Source organism: Bombina bombina, chromosome 1 (assembly GCF_027579735.1).
Source record: "Bombina bombina isolate aBomBom1 chromosome 1, aBomBom1.pri, whole genome shotgun sequence".
Lineage (NCBI taxonomy): Eukaryota > Metazoa > Chordata > Amphibia > Anura > Bombinatoridae > Bombina > Bombina bombina.
Genome location: NC_069499.1, coordinates 12,051,591 through 12,078,512, shown reverse-complemented (window position 1 = coordinate 12,078,512; position 26,922 = coordinate 12,051,591). Strand labels below are relative to the sequence as shown.

At 42.7% G+C, this 26,922-nt stretch overlaps 3 protein-coding genes across 3 annotated transcripts in view; 1 reads left to right on the top strand and 2 right to left on the bottom strand.

The window, feature by feature from the left end:
- The window catches only part of RPS6KL1 (ribosomal protein S6 kinase like 1), a 159,185-nt gene extending 157,225 nt beyond the window's left edge, over positions 1-1,960 (bottom strand). Inside the window, exon 1 of the mRNA XM_053697167.1 lies at positions 1,859-1,960. The gene's annotated coding sequence lies outside the window, so the exon portion shown is untranslated. The remainder of the gene's footprint in view (positions 1-1,858) is intronic.
- Positions 1,961-2,042: 82 nt separating this feature from the next.
- Positions 2,043-26,520, top strand: EIF2B2 (eukaryotic translation initiation factor 2B subunit beta). The gene is made up of 8 exons (XM_053697165.1): positions 2,043-2,256; positions 6,237-6,357; positions 6,463-6,611; positions 6,689-6,852; positions 6,928-7,023; positions 15,810-15,947; positions 16,142-16,208; positions 26,261-26,520. The coding sequence occupies exons 1-8, from the start codon at positions 2,094-2,096 to the stop codon at positions 26,416-26,418; spliced, it is 1,056 nt and encodes a 351-aa protein (XP_053553140.1). The 5' UTR covers positions 2,043-2,093; the 3' UTR covers positions 26,419-26,520.
- The window catches only part of LOC128644407 (DNA mismatch repair protein Mlh3-like), a 163,113-nt gene continuing 162,244 nt past the window's right edge, over positions 26,054-26,922 (bottom strand). The window contains exon 12 of the mRNA XM_053697034.1: positions 26,054-26,800. Within this exon, the coding sequence (XP_053553009.1) occupies positions 26,690-26,800 (111 nt within the window). The 3' untranslated portion in view covers positions 26,054-26,689. The remainder of the gene's footprint in view (positions 26,801-26,922) is intronic.

The window sequence follows — 26,922 nt, the reverse complement described above, 5'->3', positions numbered from 1 at the left end:
AATAATTATACTGCTAATAATAATAATATTACTACTGCTAATAATAATAATATTACTACAGCTAATAATAATACTACTACTGCTAATAATAATAATATTACTACTGCTAATAATAATAATGTTACTACTGCTAATAATAATAATAATATTACTACAGCTAATAATAATACTACTACTGCTAATAATAATAATATTACTACTGCTAATAATAATAATATTACTACTGCTAATAATAATAATAATGTTACTACTGCTAATAATACTACTACTACTACTGCTAATAATAATAATAATTATACTGCTAATAATAATAATATTACTACTGCTAATAATACTACTACTACTGCTAATAATAATAAAAATTATACTGCTAATAATAATAATATTACTACTGCTAATAATAATAATATTACTACTGCTAATAATAATAATAATACTACTGCTAATAATAATAATAATAATTCTACTGCTAATTAGCCTAATAATAATAATAATACTACTGCTAATAATAATAATAATATTACTACTGCTAATAATAATAATGTTACTACTGCTAATAATAATAATACTACTACTGCTAATAATAATAATAATTATACTGCTAATAATAATAATATTACTACTGCTAATAATAATAATAATACTACTGCTAATAATAATAATTCTACTGCTAATTAGCCTAATAATAATAATACTACTGCTGCTAATAATAATAATATTACTACTGCTAATAATAATAATGTTACTACTGCTAATAATAATAATACTACTACTGCTAATAATAATAATAATTATACTGCTAATAATAATAATAATTATACTGCTAATAATAATAATATTACTACTGCTAATAATAATAATACTACTACTGCTAATAATAATAATAATTATACTGCTAATAATAATAATAATTATACTGCTAATAATAATAATATTACTACTGCTAATAATAATAATAATACTACTGCTAATAATAATAATTCTACTGCTAATTAGCCTAATAATAATAATACTACTGCTGCTAATAATAATAATATTACTACTGCTAATAATAATAATGTTACTACTGCTAATAATAATAATACTACTACTGCTAATAATAATAATAATACTACTGCTAATAATAATAATAATATTACTACTGCTAATAATAATAATGTTACTACTGCTAATAATAATAATACTACTACTGCTAATAATAATAATAATTATACTGCTAATAATAATAATATTACTACTGCTAATAATAATAATAATACTACTGCTAATAATAATAATTCTACTGCTAATTAGCCTAATAATAATAATACTACTGCTGCTAATAATAATAATATTACTACTGCTAATAATAATAATGTTACTACTGCTAATAATAATAATACTACTACTGCTAATAATAATAATAATTATACTGCTAATAATAATAATAATTATACTGCTAATAATAATAATATTACTACTGCTAATAATAATAATAATACTACTGCTAATAATAATAATAATTATACTGCTAATAATAATAATAATTATACTGCTAATAATAATAATATTACTACTGCTAATAATAATAATAATACTACTGCTAATAATAATAATTCTACTGCTAATTAGCCTAATAATAATAATACTACTGCTGCTAATAATAATAATATTACTACTGCTAATAATAATAATGTTACTACTGCTAATAATAATAATACTACTACTGCTAATAATAATAATAATTATACTGCTAATAATAATAATAATTATACTGCTAATAATAATAATATTACTACTGCTAATAATAATAATACTATTGCTAATAATAACAATATTGCACTCTCCGCTAAAATCACTTGAGCGGAACCGCGCTCACCAGAACAGCAGTAATTCCTATTCACACGTCACAATTGCGCCACCTAGCGGCCTTGCAGATACTGTCACACTTTCATTGTTATTTTCACTCTGCTTCCAACCCCAAAGTAGTCCACAAGTCTAGCACCCTGGGGGAACTCACATTGGTGTCGGTTATTGATGACGTCCGTGTCGCCATGTTTGTGCTCCAGTGATGTCACTGTGACAGGGCGGCCATCTTGGTGCTCCCGCTGACCATGCCGGGTATCGCAGAAAAAGAGTCGGAGCTTTCCGAGCGGATTGAGGCTTTTATTGCCGGACTGAAGCGCGGGGGAGCGCGGCCTAACTCCGAGGACACTGCACGGGAGACTGTGGGACTGCTGCGGAGGATTATAGCGCAGGCCCGATGGGGAAACGCAGGTAAATGGGGCAAGTGGTGTACTGTACTGGTGAGGAGACTGGGGAGAAGGAGACTGGGGAGAAGGAGACTAGGGAGAGGAATACTGGGGTAAGGGGGAAGATACTGGGGTAAGGGGGAAGATACTGGGGGAAGATACTGGGGTAAGGGGGAAGATACTGGGGGAAGATACTGGGGTAAGGGGGAAGATACTGGGGGAAGATACTGGGGTAAGGGGGAAGATACTGGGGGAAGATACTGGGGTAAGGGGGAAGATACTGGGGGAAGATACTGGGGTAAGGGGGAAGATACTGGGGGAAGATACTGGGGTAAGGGGGAAGATACTGGGGGAAGATACTGGGGTAAGGGGGAAGATACTGGGGTAAGGGGGAAGATACTGGGGTAAGGGGGAAGATACTGGGGAAGATACTGGGGTAAGGGGGAAGATACTGGGGAGATGAGGGGAAGATACTGGGGTAAGGGGGAAGATACTGGGGTAAGGGGGAAGATACTGGGGAGATGAGGGGAAGATACTGGGGAGATGAGAGGAAGATACTGGGGAGATGAGGGGAAGATACTGGGGAGATGAGGGGAAGATACTGGGGAGATGAGGGGAAGATACTGGGGAGATGAGGGGAAGATACTGGGGAGATGAGGGGAAGATACTGGGGAGATGAGGGGAAGATACTGGGGAGATGAGGGGAAGATACTGGGGAGATGAGGGGAAGATACTGGGGAGATGAGGGGAAGATACTGGGGAGATGAGGGGAAGATACTGGGGAGATGAGGGGAAGATACTGTGGAGATGAGGGGAAGATACTGGGGAGATGAGGGGAAGATACTGGGGAGATGAGGGGAAGATACTGGGGAGATGAGGGGAAGATACTGGGGAGATGAGGGGAAGATACTGGGGAGATGAGGGGAAGATACTGGGGAGATGAGGGGAAGATACTGGGGAGATGAGGGGAAGATACTGGGGAGATGAGGGGAAGATACTGGGGAGATGAGGGGAAGATACTGGGGAGATACTGGGGAGATGAGGGGAAGATACTGGGGAGATACTGGGGAGAGGGGGGGAGATACTGGGGGGAGAGGGGGAGATACTGGGGGGAGAGGGGGAGATACTGGGGGGAGATACTGGGGGGAGAGGGGGAGATACTGGGGAGAGGGGGAGATACTGGGGAGAGGGGGAGATACGGGGAGATACTGGGGAGATACGGGGAGAGGGGGAGATACTGGGGGGAGAGGGGGAGATACTGGGGAGAGGGGGAGATACGGGGAGATACTGGGGAGAGGGGGAGATACTGGGGAGATACTGAGAGATACTGGGGAGAGGGGGAGATACTGGGGAGATACTGGGGGGAGAGGGGGAGATACTGGGGAGATACTGGGGAGAGGGGGAGATACTGGGGAGATACTGGGGGGAGAGGGGGAGATACTGGGGAGAGGGGGAGATACTGGGGAGATACTGGGGGGGGAGGGAGATACTGGGGAGATACTGGGGGGGGGAGGGAGATACTGGGGAGAGGGGGAGATACTGGGGGGGGGAGGGAGATACTGGGGAGAGGGGGAGATACTGGGGGGGGGGAGGGAGATACTGGGGAGAGGGGGAGATACTGGGGGAGAGGGGGAGATACTGGGGGGGGGAGATACTGGGGGGGGGAGGGAGATACTGGGGAGAGGGGGAGATACTGGGGAGAGGGGGAGATACGGGGGGATACTGGGGAGATACTGGGGAGAGGGGGAGATACTGGGGAGATACTGGGGGGGGAGGGAGATACTGGGGGGGGGAGGGAGATACTGGGGGGGGGAGGGAGATACTGGGGGGGGGAGGGAGATACTGGGGGGGGGAGGGAGATACTGGGGGGGGGAGGGAGATACTGGGGAGAGGGGGAGATACTGGGGAGAGGGGGAGATACTGGGGAGAGGGGGAGATACTGGGGAGAGGGGGAGATACTGGGGAGATACTGGGGAGAGGGGCAGATACTGGGGAGAGAGGGAGATACTGGGGAGAGGGGGAGATACTGGGGAGAGGGGGAGATACTGGGGAGAGGGGGAGATACTGGGGAGAGGGGCAGATACTGGGGAGAGGGGCAGATACTGGGGAGAGGGGCAGATACTGGGGAGAGGGGCAGATACTGGGGGGAGAGGGGCAGATACTGGGGGGAGAGGGGCAGATACTGGGGGGAGAGGGGCAGATACTGGGGGGAGAGGGGCAGATACTGGGGGGAGAGGGGGAGGGGGAGAGGGAGATACTGGGGGGAGAGGGAGATACTGGGGAGAGGGAGATACTGGGGAGAGGGAGATACTGGGGAGAGGGGGAGAGGGAGATACTGGGGAGAGGGAGATACTGGGGAGAGGGAGATACTGGGGAGAGGGAGATACTGGGGAGAGGGAGATACTGGGGAGAGGGGGATACTGGGGAGAGGGGGATACTGGGGAGAGGGGGATACTGGGGAGAGGGGGATACTGGGGAGAGGGGGATACTGGGGAGAGGGAGATACTGGGGAGAGGGAGATACTGGGGAGAGGGAGATACTGGGGAGAGGGAGATACTGGGGAGAGGGAGATACTGGGGAGAGGGAGATACTGGGGAGAGGGAGATACTGGGGAGAGGGAGATACTGGGGAGAGGGAGATACTGGGGAGAGGGAGATACTGGGGAGAGGGAGATACTGGGGAGAGGGAGATACTGGGGAGAGGGAGATACTGGGGAGAGGGAGATACTAGGGGGAGAGGGAGAGATGCTGGGGAGAGGGGGGGAGATGCTGGGGAGAGGGAGATACTGGGGAGAGGGAGATACTGGGGGGAGAGGGAGATACTGGGGGGAGAGGGAGATACTGGGGGGAGAGGGAGATACTAGGGGGAGAGGGAGAGATGCTGGGGAGAGGGAGAGAGGGGGAGATGCTGGGGAGAGGGAGAGAGGGGGAGATGCTGGAGAGAGGGGGAGATGCTGGGGTAAGGGGGAAGATACTGGGGGGGGGGAGGGAGATACTGGGGGGGGGGGGAGAGGGGGAGATACTGGGGGGGAGAGGGGGAGATACTGGGGGGGGGGGGAGAGGGGGAGATACTGGGGGGGGGGGGAGAGGGGGAGATACTGGGGGGGGGAGAGGGGGAGATACTGGGGGGGGAGATACTGAGGGGGGGGAGAGGGGGAGATACTGAGGGGGGGGAGAGGGGGAGATACTGGGGGGGGGGAGATACTGGGGGGGGGGAGAGGGGGAGATACTGGGGGGGGGGATACTGAGGGGGGGGAGAGGGGGAGATACTGACGGGGAGAGGGGAGATACTGACGGGGGAGAGGGGAGATACTGGCAGATACTGGGGAGAGGGGGAGATACTGGGGTGGGAGAGGGGGGAGATACTGGGGAGAGCGGGGAGATACTGGCACATACTGGGGAGAGCGGGGAGATACTGGCACATACTGGGGAGAGGGGCAGATACTGGGGAGAGGGGCAGATACTGGGGAGAGGGGGAGATACTGGGGAGAGGGGGAGATACTGGGAGATACAGGGGAGAGGGGGAGATACTGGTGACCGCTGGACCCTGAGCCCTCTCCCACAACTGACCCTGTAACACATTTTGTATACAATGTACCCTTCTCTGTCCATCATTGGCATAAATTACTTCTTCAGCCAATACATATAAATAGTGTTGTAGTCCCTAATAGTATTTTGGTATCTAGCCCTGAATTTTATAGAAATAATTTAAAGTTAACATTTTAACTCTTTCACTCCAGGGAGCTGTTAGTGCACTGGTGAACTCTCTATTTTGTCTCTCCGTCAGCCGTGCGACACTATTTCTATGTTGTACCTTGTTTTGAGACGAATAGCACCAGGTTACTTTACTTGTCTGGCCACTTTAATTTGCATAGTGCCACACTACATAATACTTAAATATTCTTCAGCTAATAACAAGGTCTATGTATAGCTCCTCCCTTATTGTCAGACAGCTCATGTGCCCGGCACCTGTGATATCGGCGTAACAATGCTGCTCTGCTCACAGGAGAGCTGATGGAAATTATTCGGAGGGAAGGCAGGAGGATGACCATGGCTCAGCCGTCAGAGACCACAGTGGGAAACATGGTGCTGCGTGTTCTGAAACTAATTCGTGAGGAGTATAGCAGGTGAGTTCTGCTCTTTATAATCTGTGACACCAGCACTCTGCCCCTCCCCCTTGCTAAATGCACTGCCCCTCCCCCCTTGCTAAATACTCTGCCCTCTCATGTCAGGCTCCGCGGCGTCAGTGAGGAGAGTGACCAGCAGGAGTCTCTGCACAAGCTGCTGACTGCAGAGGGTCTCAGTGATGACTTCAACACCTCGTTCCCCCTGCTGAAGTGCAATGTGATCGAGGCTGTAAATGAGCTGCTGCTGGAGCTCGGTAATATACCTCATGTTTCTAGGTTGTTGTGTATTAGTTTTGTGGGTTTCTCATATCGCTCCATCTCTTTCCTTAAGAGGGGACTACTGATAACATCGCTGTGCAAGCCAAGGAGCATATACACTCCAATGAGGTTATTATGACTATTGGGCGCTCCCGTACAGTGCAGCTGTTCCTGGAGGAGGCTGCGCGTAAACGTAAATTCCATGTCATTGTGGCAGAGTGTGCCCCCTTTTGTCAGGTAAGAAGCTGCATTTGGTCTGGCAGTGCAGAGCCTTACCGCTGGGTGCATATTCACTCTCACCTCCTGTTACAGGGTCACGATATGGCAGTAAGTTTGTCTAAGGCCGGCATCGAGACAACAGTCATCACAGATGCTGCCATTTTTGCTGTTATGTCTCGCGTCAATAAGGTGAGTTTATGCAGAATGGGTGATATGCCAGAGGGATTATGTTATTTACATCGTTATGTGTTTGTTATAATTCTTGTACACTGTACGGGTAAAAAAAAACTAACCAGCAGTTTTACTTCAGGTATCATTGATTGCCTGTCTGAGCACCAGCCCCCTCTGTGCATCAGTGTTAATTTTGACGGCAAATTTCAATTTAGTCTTAGTTTTAGTCTTTTGACTAAAATCCCATTTTAGTTTTAGTCGTATTTTATTCATCTGAATTGTTTTAGTTTTAGTCTAGTTTTAGTCGACTAACTCTTCAGTTGATATTAGTCGACTAAATCTCCAGTAGATTTTAGTTAACTAAAATCTAAGGGGTTTAGTTAAAGTGTAATGTATTATTTAAGCATTTCTCTATAATTTTCAAACTCATTATATACTCCAGGAGTAAACATAACACCTATTATTATTAATTGTATTAAGGTTTAAACACGCAGTATAGACACAGATTTAGAAACTGTTTAATTTTGAAAGCAAATTTTGATTTAGATTTAGTCATAGTCTTTTGACTAAAATGCCATTTTAGTTTTAGTCGTATTTTAGTCATCAGAATTTCTTTAGTTTTATGCTCATTTTAGTCAAGTTTTAGTCGACGAAATTAACACTGCTGTGCATGTGCTGTTGTAGCTGTAAAAGAAAACTTACCTGATAAATGTTTTTTTTTTTTTGTTTTTTTTTACATGATGAGTCCACGGATCATCTTAATTACTAATGGGATATTCACCTCCTGGTCAGCAGGAGGAGGCAAAGAGCACCACAGCAAAGCTGTTAAATAGCTCCTCCCTTCCCTCCCACTCCAGTCATTCGACCGAAGTTAGGAAGAGAAAGGAAAAGCCAAGGTGCAGAGGTGTCTGAAGTTTACTTACTAACCCACAACCTGTCTAAAAGAACAGGATGGGCCGTGGACTCATTGTGTCAAAAAAGAAATGTTTATCAGGTAAGCATAAATTTTCTTTTCTTTTTTAAGACACAATGAGTCCATGGATAATCTTAATTACTAATTAGGCTGACCATATTGCCGCTTTAAGAAGGAACACATATGAAAAATACATATGTGAGGGTTCTTATAAAAATCATTTCTTTAAACAGCCCTGAAAACAGCCCTGACATATGTATTTTTCATATGTGTCCCTTTTTTAAAGCGGCAATATGGTCAGCCTATTACTAATGGGATCCAATACCCAAGCTAGAGTACACAGATGATATGGGCGGGACAAGACAGGGAACCTAAACGGAAGGCACCACTGCTTGAAGAACCTTTCTCCCAAAAGCGGCCCCAGCTGAGGCAAAAGTGTCAAACTTGTAGAACTTTGAAAAAGTGTGAAGAGAGGACCAAGTTTTAGCCTTGCAAATCTGTTCCACGGAAGCTTCATTTTTGAACGCCCATGAGGAAGCAACAGCCCTCGTGGAATGAGCCGTAACTTTCGGGAGACTGCTGTCCAGCAATTTCATAGGCAAACCTTATGATACTCTTCAGCCAAAAAGAAAGAGAAGTAACATAGTAACATAGTAACATAACATAGTAACATAGTAGATAAGGTTGAAAAAAGACTGAAGTCCATCGAGTTCAACCTATACAAATCTAAAATACTTACAAAAAGCTCCAGTTAAGCTTAAATAACCCCATTAAAATGTGACCCATTTAATACTAGCAATCATATCCATGAATTTTGTTTATATACAGAAATTTATCCAGACTATTTTTAAATGTATCTATGGTATTGGCATTCACTACCTCCTTTGGTAATGAGTTCCACAATTTTATTGCTCTTACAGTGAAAAAACGTTTCCATTGCAGGAGATTAAATCTCCTTTCCTCCAACCTTAAATTATGACCTCTTGTCAGAAACAATTTTCTTGGAATAAACAGAGCTTCTGCCATCTCTGTATATGGGCCTTGAATATATTTATATAAAGTAATCATGTCACCTCTCAAGCGCCTTTTTTCTAAAGAGAACAGACCCAGTTTGGCTAGCCTCTCCTCATAGGTTAATTTCTCCAATCCCCTTATTAGCTTTGTGGCCCTTCTCTGAACTTTTTCTAGTTCTGCAATATCTTTTTTAGCAATCGGTCCCCAGAACTGCACTCCAAACTCAAGGTGAGGTCTTACCAGGGCTTTATATAATGACAGAATTATGCTTTCCTCCCTTGAATCAATGCCTCTTTTAATACATGCTAGTATCTTATTAGCCTTTGAAGCCGCTGCCCTGCATTGTGCACTCATCTTTAGCTTGTTATCTATTACTACTCCCAAATCCCTTTCCTCCTGTGTTTGGCTAAGTCTTGTCCCATTTAAAAAATACATAGCCTGCTTATTTTTACTTCCAAAATGTAGAACCTTACATTTTTCCGTATTAAATCTCATTTTCCATTCACTTGCCCATAGTTCTAATTTTAGCAAATCCCTTTGCAAAGAGAGTTCATCCTGCTCTGACCTAATGACCTTACTTAGTATCATCTGCAAAAATAGAGATGTCGCTATTTAATCCTTGCTCCAAGTCATTTATAAAAATATTAAAAAGAACAGGGCCCAGTACTGATCCCTGGGGGACGCCTCTGATTACCTTTGTCCAATCTGAGTATGATCCATTTACTGCTACTCGTTGCTCCCTATCTTTTATCCAGTTATTTATCCATGAGCTAACATTTTCAGCTATTCCCAGTCCCTTAATTTTGTGCATTAATCTCTCATGTGGCACTGTATCAAATGCCTTTGCAAAATCTAAGTATATCACATCAACTGATTCCCCTTTATCTATATTTTGACTTACTTCCTCGTAGAATCTAATTAGATTAGTTTGACATGATCTATTTCTCCTAAAGCCATGCTGATTAGAACTCATAATCTTGTTTACACGAATATGCTCATCAATATAATCCCTTATAATCCCTTCAAATATCTTCCCCACTATTGATGTCAGACTAACTGGTCTATAGCTTCCTGGATCATCCCTGCTTCCCTTTTTGAAGAGTGGCACCACATCAGCTTTACGCCAATCCTGGGGTACCATGCCTGAGGATAATGAGTCTTGAAAAATTAAGAGTAAAGGTTTGTCTATAACAGTGCTAAGTTCACTTAACACCCTTGGGTGTATTCCATCTGGGCCTGGAGTTTTATTTACCTTAATATTTTTTAGTTTTTTCCTGATATCCTCTAAACAAAACCCAATTAGTGGTATGGACTGGCATGTTCTATTCTGTTCCAAAGTATCATTCAATGGTTCCTCTCTTGTGTATACTGAAGAAAAAAACTGGTTTAGTACCTCAGCCTTCTCCCTGTCATTTATCATGCTACCCTCCACACATTTTAATGTACCTATATTATCCTTCTTAGATTTTTTGCTATTTATGTACTTAAAGAACCTTTTAGGGTTAGACTTAGAATCCTTGGCAATGAATTTTTCAATTTTGGCTAATTTGATTGCTTTTTTGCATGCTGTAGCTTACTGTCCCTTATGTTTTCCTGAGAAAACCACAAAGAAGAAGACTGACGAAAGTCCTTAGTCACCTGCAAGTAAAACTTTAAAGCACGGACCACGTCCAAATTGTGCAGAAGTCTTTCCTTCTGAGAAGGATTAGGACACAACGAAGGAACAACAATCTCCTGATTAATGTTCCGATCAGAAACAACCTTAGGAAGAAATCCTAATTTAGTACGTAAAACTACCTTATCTCAATGGAAAATAAGATAAGGAGACTCATACTGTAAAGCCGAGAGCTCTGACACTCTCTGAGCAGAGGAAATAGCAACAAGAAATAAAACTTTCCAAGATAACAACTTAATATCTAAGGAATGCATGGGCTCAAACGGAGCCCCTTGAAGAACTTTGAGAACAAAATTAAGACTCCATGGAGGAGTAACTGGTTTGAACACAGGCCTGATCCTGACCAAGGCCTGACAAAAAGATTGTACATCCAGGACATCCACCAGACGTTTGTGTAACAAAATAGATAATGCTGAGATTTGACCCTTTAGGGAACTCGTCGATAAACCCTTCTCCAAACCTTCTTGATGAAAAGACAAAATCCTGGGAATCCTAACTCTACTCCAAGAGTAGCCCTTGGATTCACACCAATAGAGATATTTACGCCAAATCTTATAATAAATTCTTCTAGTTACAGGTTTAGGAGCCTGAATCATGGTCTCTATGACCGAATCAGAAAAAACTCTCTTGGACAAAATTAAGCGTTCAATTTCCAAGCAGTCAGTTTCAGAGAAACTAGATTTGGGTGAAGGAAGGGCCCCTGAATCAGAAGGTCCTTCCTCAACGGAAGTCTCCAAGGAGGTAGAGATGACATCTCTACTAGGTCTGCATACCAAATCCTACGAGGCCAGGCTGGAGCTATGAGAATCACAGAGGCCCTCTCCTGTTTGATTCAAGCGATTACATGAGGAAGAAGAGCAAACGGAGGAAACAGATATGCTAGATGGAAATTCCAAGGGGCCACCAGAGCATCTGTCAGATCCACCTGGGGGTCCCTGGATCTCGACCCGTATCTCGGGAGCTTGGCATTCTGTCTAGATGCCATGAGATCTAATTCCGGCTGACCCCACTTGAGAATCAGGCTGGAAAACACTTCCGGATGGAGTTCCCACTCCCCCGGACGAAAGGTCTGCCTGCTCAGGAAATCCGCCTCCCAGTTGTCCACCCCTGGGATGTGGACAGACAGACAACAAGAATGGGTCTCTGCCCATTGAATTATCTTGGATACCTCTGTCATCGCCAAGGAACTTCTCGTTCACCCTGATGATTGATGTAGGCCACTGACGTTATGTTGTCCGACTGGAACCTGATAAACTGAGCCGAGGCTAACTGGGGCCAGGATAGAAGAGCATTGTAGATCGCTCTTAGTTCCAGAATGTTTATGGGTAAAGCAGACTCCGCCTGAGTCCATATTCCCTGAGTCTTTAGAGAGCCCCAGACTGCTCCCCACCTTAGAAGGCTGGCATCTGTTGTCACAATCACCCAGGAAGGTCTGCGAAAGCATGTTCCCTGGGAGAGATGATCCAGAGACAACCACCATTGTAGAGAATCCCTTGTCTCCTGCTCCAGGAGAAGATGAGGGGACAAGTCCGAATAATCTCCGTTCCACTGTCTCTGCATGTTCAACTGCAGAGCTCTGAGATGGAAGCGGACAAACAGAATGATGTCCATTGCCGCCACCATCAGCCCGATCAACTCCATGCATTGAGCCACCGATGGTCGAGGAGTGGACTGAAGGGCTAGACAAGTATCGATAATCTTTAATTTCCTGACCTCCGTCAGAAAAATCCTCATAGACAGAGAGTCTATTATGGTTCCTAGGAAAGTCACCTTTGTGTTTGGAACTAAGGAACTCTTTTGTAAATTTACCTTCCAGCCGTGGGATCTTAGGAAGGACAGCACTAAGTCCGTGTGTGATCTTGCCAGCTGAAAGGAAGGCGTCTGAACTAGAATGGCGTCCAGATAAGGCGCCACTGCAATGCCCCTTGATCGAAGAACCGCCAACAGAGACCCCAGAACCTTTGTGAAGATTTGGGGGGCTGTGGCAAGACCGAAAGGAAGAGCCACAAACTGGTAGTGTTTTAGGAACTTGTGATGATCCCTGTGAATGGGAACACGTAGATACGTGTCCTTTAAATCCACTGTTGTCATAAATGGACCCTCCTGAATTAATGGAAGAATGGAACGAATCGTTTCCATCTTGAAGGACGGTACTCTGAGAAACTTGTTTAGACTCTTGAGGTCTAGAATTGGTCTGAAGGTTCCCTCTTTTTTGGGAACCACGAACAGATTGGAATAAAACCCCAGTCCCTGTTCCTGAACTGGAACGGGAACAATCACTCCCAGAGCGGAGAGGTCTCCTACACAATGCAAGAACGCCTCTTTCTTTGTCTGGTCTGCAGATAATCTTGAAAGAAGAAATCTGCCTCTGGGAGGAAAAACCTTGAACTCCAATTTGTATCCCTGAGACACTATTTCTATTGCCCAGGGATCCTGGACATCCCGAACCCAGGCTTGAACGAAAAAGTAAAATCTGCCCCCTACCAGATCCGGTCCCGGATCGGCGGCATGCCCTTCATACTGTCTTGGAATCACTGACCGGCTTCTTGGACTGTTTTCCTTTGTTTGAAGACTGGCTTGTAGGTTTAGACTGTTCCTGCTTAGAGGAGGAAGATGAAGAGTTTCCTTTGAAATTTCGAAAGGAACGAAAATTGCTTTGTCATCCTTTTTGTTTCTCTTGTCCTGCGGGAGAAGATGACCCTTACCTCCCGTGATATCAGAAATAATCTCCTTTAGATCAGGTCCGAACAAAGTCTTCCCCTTGTAAGGAATAGCTAGGAGTTTAGACTTGGAGAACACATCCGCAGACCAAGGCTTTAACCATAAGGCTCTGCGAGCTAAAATAGAAAAACTAGATATCTTCGCTCCCAACTTGATAACTTGAAGGGAAGCGTAAAAAATAAATGCATTGGCTAGCTTAAGAGCTTTTATCCTATCTTGGATCTCATCCAAAGAAGTCTCAGTCCTGAGGGCCTCAGACAGAGCATCAAACCAATATGCCGCCGCACTAGTGACGGTGGCAATGCACACAGCCGGTTGCCATTGCAGACCCTGGTGTACATAAATCTTCTTGGGTAACCCCTCTAACTTCTTATCCATTGGGTCTTTGAAAGCACAACTATCCTCTATGGGAATAGTAGTTCTTTTCGCTAAAGTAGAGACTGCTCCTTCTACCTTAGGAACAGTTTGCCAAGACTCCTTGACAGAGTCGACAATTGGAAACATTTTCTTAAAAATAGAGGAGGGAGAAAAAGGGATGCCCGGTCTCTCCCACTCCTTAGCAATGATTTCGGTAGCTCTTTTAGGGACTGGAAATACATCTGTGTAAGAAGGAACTTCAAAATACCTGTCCAGCTTACTAGATCTCTGAGGGACAACCACCATTGGTGTGGAGTCACTATCGTCTAAGGTGGCCAAAACCTCCCTGAGTAACAGACGAAGGTGCTCAAGTTTAAATCTGAAATATACTACTTCTGAGTCCGTCAGAGGCAATAGGCTCTCTGAATCTGAAATTTCTCCTTCAGAAAGTACTGCAGTACCCTCCTCTTCAGGATGATGGGAGGATGCTTCCGAAATTGCAACAATTCCGCCCGAAGCCTCGCATACTGAATGTCTGGCTTTCCTCTTACGTTTGCCCTGCAACATTGGAAAGGCAGACAAATCATCAGAAATAGTGGAAGACATGAGAGAAGCTATGTCTTGTAACGAAATCCCAGAAGGAACCATAGCTGAACCGCAGGGCACTGCTTGTGAGGGCGGTATAATTTGGGACGTTTGGGGAGAAAGCTGCGGCATAAATTGGCCCTCATCAGTAGACTCTTGGACAACATCTGCCTTAGAGGAAACTGGCTCATAAAAATCTTATCCCTATAAGTCCTTGTAATACATGAAGGACAGAAAGGGATTGGTGGTTCCACATTGGCGTCAAAACATAAGGAGCAGGTGACACTCTGCAAGTCCTCCTGATCCATGTCTGTTCACAATTTATCAAATGATAAACAAAAAGTATTTGCAGTAATGTTAATAAAAAAAACGTTACTGTTTCTTTAAATTTTAAAACTGTTTCGTTTCTGTAATGCAGCCTGTCCAAAAAATAAAAGTCCTTTCTGAACCGCTAATAGAAAAAAAATAAACCTCAGCTACTGCTGAAGTGCTCCTACCTGACAGAAGTTCGTTAGACAACCGCTTCTAACGATCCGTTTGTCCGTTTTGAGAATGTCTTGCTTTGAACACCAGCCTGCCCTAGCAACGCATGCCTTTTTTCAACATGCGACTCCAGACCAGACCGGCTTCTAATGTCGCACTAAGATATCTGAAGTGCTACAGTGGCGCGCAAAACAAAACGTGAAGGACTGCCCATCGTGGGCGTAACCTATGCCGCTCTGCACAGATATTCTGACGGCCAATACTCGTAAAAACCACCATAGCCATAAAAAAATGCAAGCTTACTCCAGCCCCAGTGCCATAAACTGCGGATGCTCAGTAACACTGCCTCAATACCCTTATAAATAAAGAATCTTAACATCCCAACATAAAGGGCTATATACCCACAGAGTCCCTTATGTTCAGTTGTGCCTTCTTAATGTAGTTAAATGCTGAGCTCCTTTTTCCCCAGAAAAACAAGGCAGCACTTACCTTGACTTCTGCCTGGCAACAAGGCAGCTCTCAGGTTTGAGAGGTCCTATCCCTCACATCGACCCGAGGAGAATACAAAGCTGAGTTAATGACTATCTCAGACTGAAGGATATAGGGCAGCAAGAAATATGGGAGGTGCAGTGAGAATTATGTCCCACAAGTTCCCATTGCTCTAAAGCCACCAAAGCTCTTCTGAGAGACTGATATGGACTACGGCTACACCCTAGGACAAAGCAGCACAATCTTCCATTACTTTAAAAATAATAAACTCTTGACTAAAGAATCTATTCTAACACCTCACTTTACCTCTTCCTTTTCACTAACGTAGAGAATGAATGGGGTGGGAGGGAAGGGAGGAGCTATTCAACAGCTCTGCTGTGGTGCTCTTTGCCGCCTCCTGCTGACCAGGAGGTGAATATCCCATTAGTAATTAAGATGATCCGTGGACTCATCGTGTCTTAAAAAATAAATATATTTTATGTTTAATGCTAAGTTAGAATATATTTTTGGGGGAGCGCAAAGGAGCTTTGTGGTCATGTTCTAGAGCAGCAATTCCCTCTCTTCTAGGTGATCATTGGCACAAAGACCATCCTGGCAAATGGGTCCCTGAGGGCCGTCTCTGGCACACACACACTGGCATTGGCAGCAAAGCATCACTCCACACCCCTCATTGTCTGCGCCCCCATGTTCAAGCTTTCACCTCAGGTAACTACACCCGCACAGGAGGGAAGAATACTCTGCAGAGACGCTTAGCACAGGTCTGAGGCTTAGAATAATGTGACTATATAAGTTTTTTTTTATATATATATATATATATATCATGTCTCGCTGCTGGTTGTATTGTATGTAGCAGAGTGAGGCTTAATGACTGCAAATGACCTCAGTGGTTTCTCTTTCAGTTCCCTAATGAAGAAGACTCGTTTCACAAGTTTGTGTCCCCACAAGAGGTGCTTCCTTTCTCTGAAGGTTTGTGCAGATTTCTTTCTATGGGGTTTATAACATTGGTTTTCTACTGCCTAGTTTTATTGGTGTAATGGTGGAACAATTGACTGCGTAAGCATTATACATGACTGCTTTCTGTTGGGTAAGCCTATTGCCTGGGGCACACTGGATAAGCGTTATACATGCCTGCTTTAGGTAAGCCTTTTGCCTGGGGCACACTGGGTAAGCATTGTACATGCCTACTTTCTGTTGGGTAAGCGTTATACATGCCTGCTTTCTGTTGGGTAAGCGTTATACATGCCTGCTTTCTGTTGGGTAAGCGTTATACATGCCTACTCTCTGTTGGGTAAGCGTTATACATGCCTACTTTCTGTTGGGTAAGCCTTTTGCCTGGGGCACACTGGGTAAGCATTATATATGCCTACTTTCTGTTGGGTAAGCCTTTTGCCTGGGGCACACTGGGTAAGCGTTATACATGCCTACTTTCTGTTGGGTAATGTTATACATGCCTGCTTTCTGTTGGGTAAGCGTTATACATGCCTGCTTTCTGTTGGGTAAGCGTTATACATGCCTGCTTTCTGTTGGGTAAGCGTTATACATGCCTGCTTTCTGTTGGGTAAGCCTTTTGCCTGGGGCACACTGGGTAAGCATTATATATGCCTACTTTCTGTTGGATAAACCTATTGCCTGGGGCACACTGGCTAAGCATTATATATGCCTACTTTCTGTTGGATAAACCTATTGCCTGGGGCACACTGGCTAAGCATTATATATGCCTACTTTCTGTTGGGTAAGCCTTTTGCCTGGGGCACACTGGGTAAGCATTATATATGCCTACTTTCTGTTAGGTAAGCCTTTTGCCTGGGGCACACTGGGTAAGCATTATATATGCCTACTTTCTGTTGGGTAAGCGTTATACATGCCTACTTTCTGTTGGGTAAGCCTTTTGCCTGGGGCACACTGGGTAAGCGTTATATATGCCTGCTTTCTGTTGGGTAAACCTTTTGCCTGGGGCACACTGGGTAAGCATTATATATGCCTGCTTTCTGTTGGGTAAACCTATTGCCTACATTTGGTTGATTAAGTTCTTGTTTGGTATTTATGTGACTAAACTGCATAGGCTTTGGTATTTATGTGACTAAACTGCATAGGCTTTGCTATTTATGTGACTAAACTGCATAGGCTTTGGTATTTATGTGACTAAACTGCATAGGCTTTGCTATTTATGTGACTAAACTGCATAGGCTTTGCTATTTATGTGACTAAACTGCATAGGCTTTGCTATTTATGTGACTAAACTGCATAGGCTTTGCTATTTATGTGACTAAACTGCATAGGCTTTAGTATTTATGTGACTAAACTGCATAGGCTTTGCTATTTATGTGACTAAACTGCATAGGCTTTGCTATTTATGTGACTAAACTGCATAGGCTTTAGTATTTATGTGACTAAACTGCATTGGCTTTGCTATTTATGTGACTAAACTGCATTGGCTTTGCTATTTATGTGACTAAACTGCATTGGCTTTGCTATTTATGTGACTAAACTGCATAGGCTTTGGTATTTATGTGACTAAACTGCATAGGCTTTGGTATTTGTGACTAAACTGCATAGGCTTTGGTATTTATGTGACTAAACTGCATAGGCTTTGGTATTTATGTGACTAAACTGCATAGGCTTTGGTATTTATGTGACTAAACTGCATAGGCTTTGGTATTTATGTGACTAAACTGCATAGGCTTTGGTATTTATGTGACTAAACTGCATAGGCTTTGGTATTTATGTGACTAAACTGCATAGGCTTTGGTATTTATGTGACTAAACTGCATAGGCTTTGGTATTTATGTGACTAAACTGCATAGGCTTTGGTATTTATGTGACTAAACTGCATAGGCTTTGGTATTTATGTGACTAAACTGCATAGGCTTTGGTATTTATGTGGCTAAACTGCATAGGCTTTGGTATTTATGTGACTAAACTGCATAGGCTTTGGTATTTATGTGACTAAACTGCATAGGCTTTGGTATTTATGTGACTAAACTGCATAGGCTTTGCTATTTATGTGACTAAACTGCATAGGCTTTGGTATTTATGTGACTAAACTGCATAGGCTTTGGTATTTATGTGACTAAACTGCATAGGCTTTAGTATTTATGTGACTAAACTGCATAGGCTTTGGTACTGTTGAGATTCTCATTATGTATTGGGTTTTGACCTTGAGTGAGTCATGCTGGGACTTAATCACTCAGGTGTTTATATGAACTGTTTTCCCCCAGTCTAACGTCTCCTGAAGACTGAACGTGTGGGGTTCATCCCTCTTGTCCTTTTACCTGTTAAGCTTGTCTGTCCGTATTAATTAAATGAAAATGATTCTGCTACCACTGTGCTTAGTGATGGAGTCCTTAAAGGGACAGTCTTGTCAACATTAAACTCATGATTCAGATAGAGCAGCAATTTTAAGCAACTAATTTACCCCTATTCATTTTTCTTCGTTCTCTTGCAATCTTTATTTGAAAAAGCAAGAATGTAAGCATAGGAGCTTAGCCTGACTACGTAGAACAGACTGTAGTCTCTCGTCAAAATGAAAAAAAGAAAAAGGCGCTCCAATGGTGCAGAGAATCACAACAGATATTCGAGAATATGCCAAATCTCCCCTCCACTGAATGATACTCACAAAAATGGCGCACTATATTGCAGTGCAAGCCAGGCAGGCTGGATCAGAGCCCACCAGCTAGCTCACTCTGGTTAATAGGACATCCAATTACTGCTGTGAACAGAGAAAATGGGAGGGGGCTCGAATAGTGCAGAAAATCACTACAGCATTCAGAAACTCCCAATATACCTCCAATAAATATACTCACAAAAGTGGCGCACTATATTCTATATGGTGCAAGCTGGGTAAGTTGGAGCCCACCAGCTAGCTTACTCAGGCAAACCGCTTCACAACCAAAATGAAATTGGTCAGAAAGAAAACTCACAGCTCCTAGTAGAAGCAATAAAACCCCTATGTGTAGAGAATATATATTAGAACAAATTAGTTTAAAAACTTAAATAAAATCTGCAACGCGTTTCAGAGTGCTTCTGGAAATCTTTCCTCAGGCAGTGAATACAAATAAATGAACATCACATCATACATAAAGCATTTGACCATTGTACAATGTTAAAAAAAAATATCCAATAATAATGGGGAATTCTAGACACATGACCGTAATGGTATATTGACTGCTGCTGTGTAGACAATAGGCTGCTGATAATTAACCTCCTAATAGGATACTGCTGGTTAACCTCCTGGTATCCCAGCTCTAGTATAGTAGTTTGTGCATATAGTGACCATAAAAATAGATCTCCCAGATTCATAAAAGTGACTGCAAACCAGATGTGTCTATAATCTCTCTTTATAAGATTGTAATGACCGTAAGTGTAAAAATTAGTTTTACCACATCCATTGAATACATTTGCAAACCACCTTGCTGTCATTCATATGAAATCTGGGTAAACACATATCAGGACTCCTAAACAGAAGTGCCGATCGCAGCATATTTCCAATCCTTAGGCTATTCCATACTCTGACATCCGGGTAGGATCTTGGACGCAGCATGTAAGGATATGTCATTCGTAGTCAGCATGCGTTACCATAACCACAGGCTAACACGTGATCCACCAATCGGAAGCCAGAGGGCCGAGCCACCTCTGGATATCCATACATTTAACGATATAAATGCAATTTCAGACACCTACTACAATATGTAATAACTGTATTAAAGGGACATGAAACCCAACATTTTTCTTTCATGATTCAGATAGAGAATATTATTTCAAACAACTTTCCAATTTGCTTCTTTCTCTTGTTGTCCTTTGCTGAAATGTTTATCTAGGCAAGTTCATGTGCAGCAGAGAACCTAGGTTCTAGCTGTTGATTGGTGGCTGCATATATAAACTGATTGTCATTGGCTCAGTAGTGCATTGCTGTTCCTTCAACAAATGATACCAAGAGAATAAAACAGATTAGAAAGTTGTTTAAAATTGTATTCTCTATCTGAATAATGAAAATTTTTTTTTGGGTTTCATGTCCCTTTAAAGAAATTATGTGACATAATGGTCTAAACCTCCAGGATGAATTCAGTATTATGGCATCCGAATTGGCTATCAAACGTTATTGAAAAATATGTCACCATATGCAAACAATCGTTGCCATAGTGCTAGTCAGATTCAATACGTACTCCACGAATTGGATGGCAATATACGAAGTCATCCTGAAAGACTCAATAATATAGAATAATAAAAACATCTTAATCAGATATCCAATAGTAGACATACAATATACAATTATACTATATATAAAAACTCAAATCAATTCATTAAACCCTTCTAAAGATAATTACCCCAATTCGATATAAATGTATATTAAATTAATATTACAAAAAATAAATATAGATACTTCGGGCTCCCTAAATGCTATACCATATATAACTCTAAATATAAAATTGCAATTTAGGATCTATTGGAAAGCAGCCAGATCTATATATTTTCCTCAGGGGATAGGGTTCTCAATTTCCAAATCCAGTAAGTTTCCCTCTGGCGTAACCTATTATAGTATACAGCGTTCAGAATATATTCAATGGGAATAATCTGATATGTATCCTCCCTACCCCCATGCATATGGGTACTGTGGCTGGGTTACACTCTGTTTAATGTACTGATTTTTAATATTTTTGAGGTGCTCTCCCCAGCGTGTTCTCAGCACCTACTAGTGCGTCCACAATATTGTTTGCCACATATTCATGTGATAAGATAAATAACAAATACTTTCACATGTTATTCTAGTTCTAATGGGATATACCTCTCCTGTGACATTAGATTTAAAACTAGTATCCTTATGGCCAATATAGTGACATGTTATTCTAGTATAGATATACCTCTCCTGTGACAATGGGATATACCTCTCCTGTGACAATGGGATATACCTCTCCTGTGACATTAGATTTAAAACTAGTATCCTTATGGCCAATATAGTGACATGTTATTCTAGTATAGATATACCTCTCCTGTGACAATGGGATATACCTCTCCTGTGACATTAGAGTTAAAACTAGTATCCTTATGGCCAATATAGTGACATGTTATTCTAGTATAGATATACCTCTCCTGTGACAATGGGATATACCTCTCCTGTGACATTAGAGTTAAAACTAGTATCCTTATGGCCAATATAGTGACATGTTATTCTAGTATAGATATACCTCTCCTGTGACAATGGGATATACCTCTCCTGTGACATTAGAGTTAAAACTAGTATCCTTATGGCCAATATAGTGACATGTTGTTCTAGTATAGATATACCTCTCCTGTGACAATGGGATATACCTCTCCTGTGACAATGGGATATACCTCTCCTGTGACATTGGAGTTAAAACTAGTATCCTTATGGCCAATATAGTGACATGTTATTCTAGTATAGATATACCTCTCCTGTGACATTAGAGTTAAAACTAGTATCCTTATGGCCAATATAGTGACATGTTATTCTAGTATAGATATACCTCTCCTGTGACATTAGAGTTAAAACTAGTATCCTTATGGCCAATATAGTGACATGTTATTCTAGTATAGATATACCTCTCCTGTGACAATGGGATATACCTCTCCTGTGACAATGGGATATACCTCTCCTGTGACAATGGGATATACCTCTCCTGTGACATTGGAGTTAAAACTAGTATCCTTATGGCCAATATAGTGACATGTTATTCTAGTATAGATATACCTCTCCTGTGACATTGGAGTTAAAACTAGTATCCTTATGGCCAATATAGTGACATGTTATTCTAGTATAGATATACCTCTCCTGTGACATTAGAGTTAAAACTAGTATCCTTATGGCCAATATAGTGACATGTTATTCTAGTATAGATATACCTCTCCTGTGACAATGGGATATACCTCTCCTGTGACATTAGAGTTAAAACTAGTATCCTTATGGCCAATATAGTGACATGTTGTTCTAGTATAGATATACCTCTCCTGTGACAATGGGATATACCTCTCCTGTGACAGATTTAAAACTAGTATCCTTATGGCCAATATAGTGACACGTTAAACATCTATTTTTAGCACATTTATAAACCCCCTTTTTTAGATTTAAAAAGCCTGCAGGATCATTCTGCTTGGTTTGGTCCCTCAAATCTTTTTTTGGTGGCAACCACCTTACTTTGGGCTAAGGAATTTTTTAAGGTGGGGGCCCTCCTAAAAACAGAGGTTTTTCTCCCACTATTTCTTTCAATAATGTATCATTTTGTAAAATCGGCCAATATTTCTCTAATGCACAGATAATTTCTCTAGAATTGCTGTTGAACTGTTATAAACTTTGGTGTATTCTCGAATCTATTCTCTTTATTAACCTTAGGTTGTAATAATTCATCCCTATCTCTGACTGGGGCCTTCATAAGCCGCTGGGATAATATTCGTGAATCGTATCCCTTTTCTATAAATCTATTCATTTAAAAGGTCTGCTTCCTCCCTAAAATCATGATCCTTATTAAAATTCCTATGCAGTCTACAGAATTGAATGTAAGGAATATTGTTCAGCCACCTAGGGTGATGATTGCTCCTTTTATCAATATAGCTATTGCAATCTTCCTTCTTAAAAAAGGTTTTGGAGTATATACTCCCATCTTTATCCCACCCTAGGGTGACATCCAAAAAATCCATACTATTAATATTGTGTGAAAAAGAGATCCCAAAGGTATTTAACGATTGTACATAACTTCTAGCTTCATCCTCGGTTCCACTCCATACAAAGATAAAGTTGTCTATGAAACGGCCATAGCAGAAAACACTCACACAATAATCCGATGGGTACATATGTTGTAATTCGAAATAACCCATAAACAGATTAGCAAAGCTCGGGGCGAATGTTGTCCCATGGCCGTTCCACAGATCTGCAAAAAGAAGGTATCCTGAAATATAAAGTAATTGTGTTTTAACACAAAATTAATAGACTCCAGAATAAAGTTTCTTTATTTCTCTGGCATAAACAAATCTTGTTCTAAAAAGTATCGTACTGCACTTAAACCAATATTATGTTGAATATTAGAATATAAAGCTGCAACATTGCAGCTAATCCAGATGTTCTTTTTTGGCTCTGATCTTGGGAGGGATCTTAATTTACCCAATAAATCTATAGTGTCTTTAATAAAGGATTGTAGTCTCTCGTCAGCCTGACTGCGCAGAACAGACTGTGTAGTCTCTCGTCAGCCTGACTGCGCAGAACAGACTGTGTAGTCTCTCGTCAGCCTGACTGCGCAGAACAGACTGTGTAGTCTCTCGTCAGCCTGACTGCGCAGAACAGACTGTGTAGTCTCTCGTCAGCCTGACTGCGCAGAACAGACTGTGTAGTCTCTCGTCAGCCTGACTGCGCAGAACAGACTGTGTAGTCTCTCGTCAGCCTGACTGCGTAGAACAGACTGTGTAGTCTCTCGTCAGCCTGACTGCGTAGAACAGACTGTGTAGTCTCTCGTCAGCCTGACTGCGTAGAACAGACTGTGTAGTCTCTCGTCAGCCTGACTGCGTAGAACAGACTGTGTAGTCTCTCGTCAGCCTGACTGCGTAGAACAGACTGTGTAGTCTCTCGTCAGCCTGACTGCGTAGAACAGACTGTGTAGTCTCTCGTCAGCCTGACTGCGTAGAACAGACTGTGTAGTCTCTCGTCAGCCTGACTGCGTAGAACAGACTGTGTAGTCTCTCGTCAGCCTGACTGCGTAGAACAGACTGTGTAGTCTCTCGTCAGCCTGACTGCGTAGAACAGACTGTGTAGTCTCTCGTCAGCCTGACTGCGCAGAACAGACTGTGTAGTCTCTCGTCAGCCTGACTGCGTAGAACAGACTGTGTAGTCTCTCGTCAGCCTGACTGCGTAGAACAGACTGTGTAGTCTCTCGTCAGCCTGACTGCGCAGAACAGACTGTGTAGTCTCTCGTCAGCCTGACTGCGCAGAACAGACTGTGTAGTCTCTCGTCAGCCTGACTGCGCAGAACAGACTGTGTAGTCTCTCGTCAGCCTGACTGCGCAGAACAGACTGTGTAGTCTCTAGTCAGCCTGACTGCGCAGAACAGACTGTGTAGTCTCTCGTCAGCCTGATGTCTCTCGTCAGCCTGACTGCGCAGAACAGACTGTGTGTAGTCTCTCGTCAGCCTGACTGCGCAGAACAGACTGTGTAGTCTCTCGTCAGCCTGACTGCGCAGAACAGACTGTGTAGTCTCTCGTCAGCCTGACTGCGCAGAACAGACTGTGTAGTCTCTCGTCAGCCTGACTGCGCACAACAGACTGTGTAGTCTCTCGTCAGCCTGACTGCGCAGAACAGACTGTGTAGTCTCTCGTCAGCCTGACTGCGCACAACAGACTGTGTAGTCTCTCGTCAGCCTGACTGCGCACAACAGACTGTGTAGTCTCTCGTCAGCCTGACTGCGCACAACAGACTGTGTAGTCTCTCGTCAGCCTGACTGCGCACAACAGACTGTGTAGTCTCTCGTCGGCCTGACTGCGCACAACAGACTGTGTAGTCTCTCGTCGGCCTGACTGCGCACAACAGACTGTAGTCTCTCGTCGGCCTGACTGCGCACAACAGACTGTAGTCTCTCGTCGGCCTGACTGCGCACAACAGACTGTAGTCTCTCGTCGGCCCGACTGCGCACAACAGACTGTAGTCTCTCGTCGGCCCGACTGCGCACAACAGACTCTAGTGAGGGACCCTAGAAACATGAATGTTGTACAAAACTTACTCTTAAATTAAGGGACATGAAACCCCAAATATTTCTTTATTTAGATTAAACATCACTTTAAACAGCTTTCCAATTTACTTCTATTATCACATTTCATTTATTTACTTGGTATCCTCTGTTGAAGGAGCAGCAATGCACCACTGGGAGCTAGCTGAGCACATCCAGTGAGCCAATGACAAGAGGCAGATATGTGTAGCCACCAATCAGCACCTAGCTCCCAGTACTGTGTTGCTGCGTCTGAACCTACCTAGGTATGCTTTTCAAGGAAGGATAGTAAGAGAACGAAGCAAATTATATAATAGATTAAATAGGAGAGCTGCCGTTTCTGAATCATTAAGGGACAGTAAACCTCAAAAATGTTATATAATTCTGCACATAGTGCAGAATTATATAACATTATATTAGCCAAACATTTCTAAAACCTAATATTCCCTATTAATTTAAAAAAAAAGCGCTGTTTCACAGACCTGCTCTCTGCTGAGCGGGTCTGTTATATTTACTCAGCGCATCGGGCCAGCTGTATAGTCACAGCCCGGCCCGACTGCGCCATTATACACAGTGCAGCTCGCTCCTGCTGTCAGACAGAGCAGGAGCGAGCTGCACTTAGTGTTATGGCGCGGTCGGGCCGGGCTGTGACTATACAGCTGGCCCGATGCGCTGTGTGAAACAAACAAACAGACACGCTCAGAAGAGCGGGTCTGTAAAACCACCGTTTTTTAAAAAAATTAAAAGGGTATATTAGGTTTTACAAAGTTTGGCTAATATAATGTTATATAATTCTGCACTATGTGCAGAATTATATAAAATTATTTTTAAGGTTTACTGACACTTTAAAGTGTTTTGCACTTTTCTGTTGCTTTAAGTGTAACAGTCACCCTCCTGGTGGCTTCTGTGACCTTATGGTCTGCAGCTGGTCTGCTCTAGGGTATATTTAGTGTTCTCCTGAGGATGTGTATAATTGTCCTCATCTGTACTTTTTCAGAACTCTGACCTATTGTGAAGGCTCCTTCATTGTTTATCCCCGACACCCTCAGTCTTCAATAAACCGGTAACGCTATAGATTCTATAAATAATCTGGCTCCAGCACATCGTAGCTGAGTTATAGCAACAAAACGTCAGTTTATTTGTAGCACAGACATTGTGTACTGGTTTATGTAGAGCAGTCATAGTAAAACCTACAACTGTTTTAGCAAAAGAACAAAACTTCAAATGTCTGAACGTCCTGTATGGGGTGATAAATGGCAGCGTATAATTTTATGTTTAAAGACAGGAAGTTCATTTTTTTTTTTTTTCCCTCTCCAGGTGAGATCCTTTCACAGGTCAGCGCGCACTGCCCCATCTTTGATTATGTGCCCCCAGAACTTATTACCCTCTTCATCTCCAACATTGGGGGAAATGCCCCATCCTACATTTACCGCCTGATGAGTGAGCTCTACCACCCTGATGACCATGAGCTGTGATGTCACAGTTGGGACTGTTATGGACTCTTACCAATCAGGCTGTGGCCCTCTGTCAGCACTATTTAATAAAGAGGTTGCTCAGCCAGTTCCTGGAGAATAAAATGTGTATTTATATAGGTAGCACCCTATCTCGTATAACCATACCAGCAACAGGGGTTATACTGGTCGACGATGGTTCTTAAAATGAAACGCATCATTAAATGAGCACTCCCTCTAGTGTCCCATTTCATGTCACCTTCCCATGGGTTAGGATTGCAAGCTGTTTGTGTTACTAAGTGGAGGATGGGTCTAGCTGTAGCGGAGCAGCGGTGACAATGGCTTCCTGTAGTCTTGCAGTTCTGCAATGCTGATTAAGGCGTCTCAGGTTTGGTCTTGAAGGAACCTATAGACAAAAAAAAAATCAGGGTGGGATATTCTTACTATGTGATAATGTAGCAAATATAACCGTTCCATCTCATGTTCTTAATGTGTTTGAGCAGAAGTGAAATAAATAAAAGTTAGGGA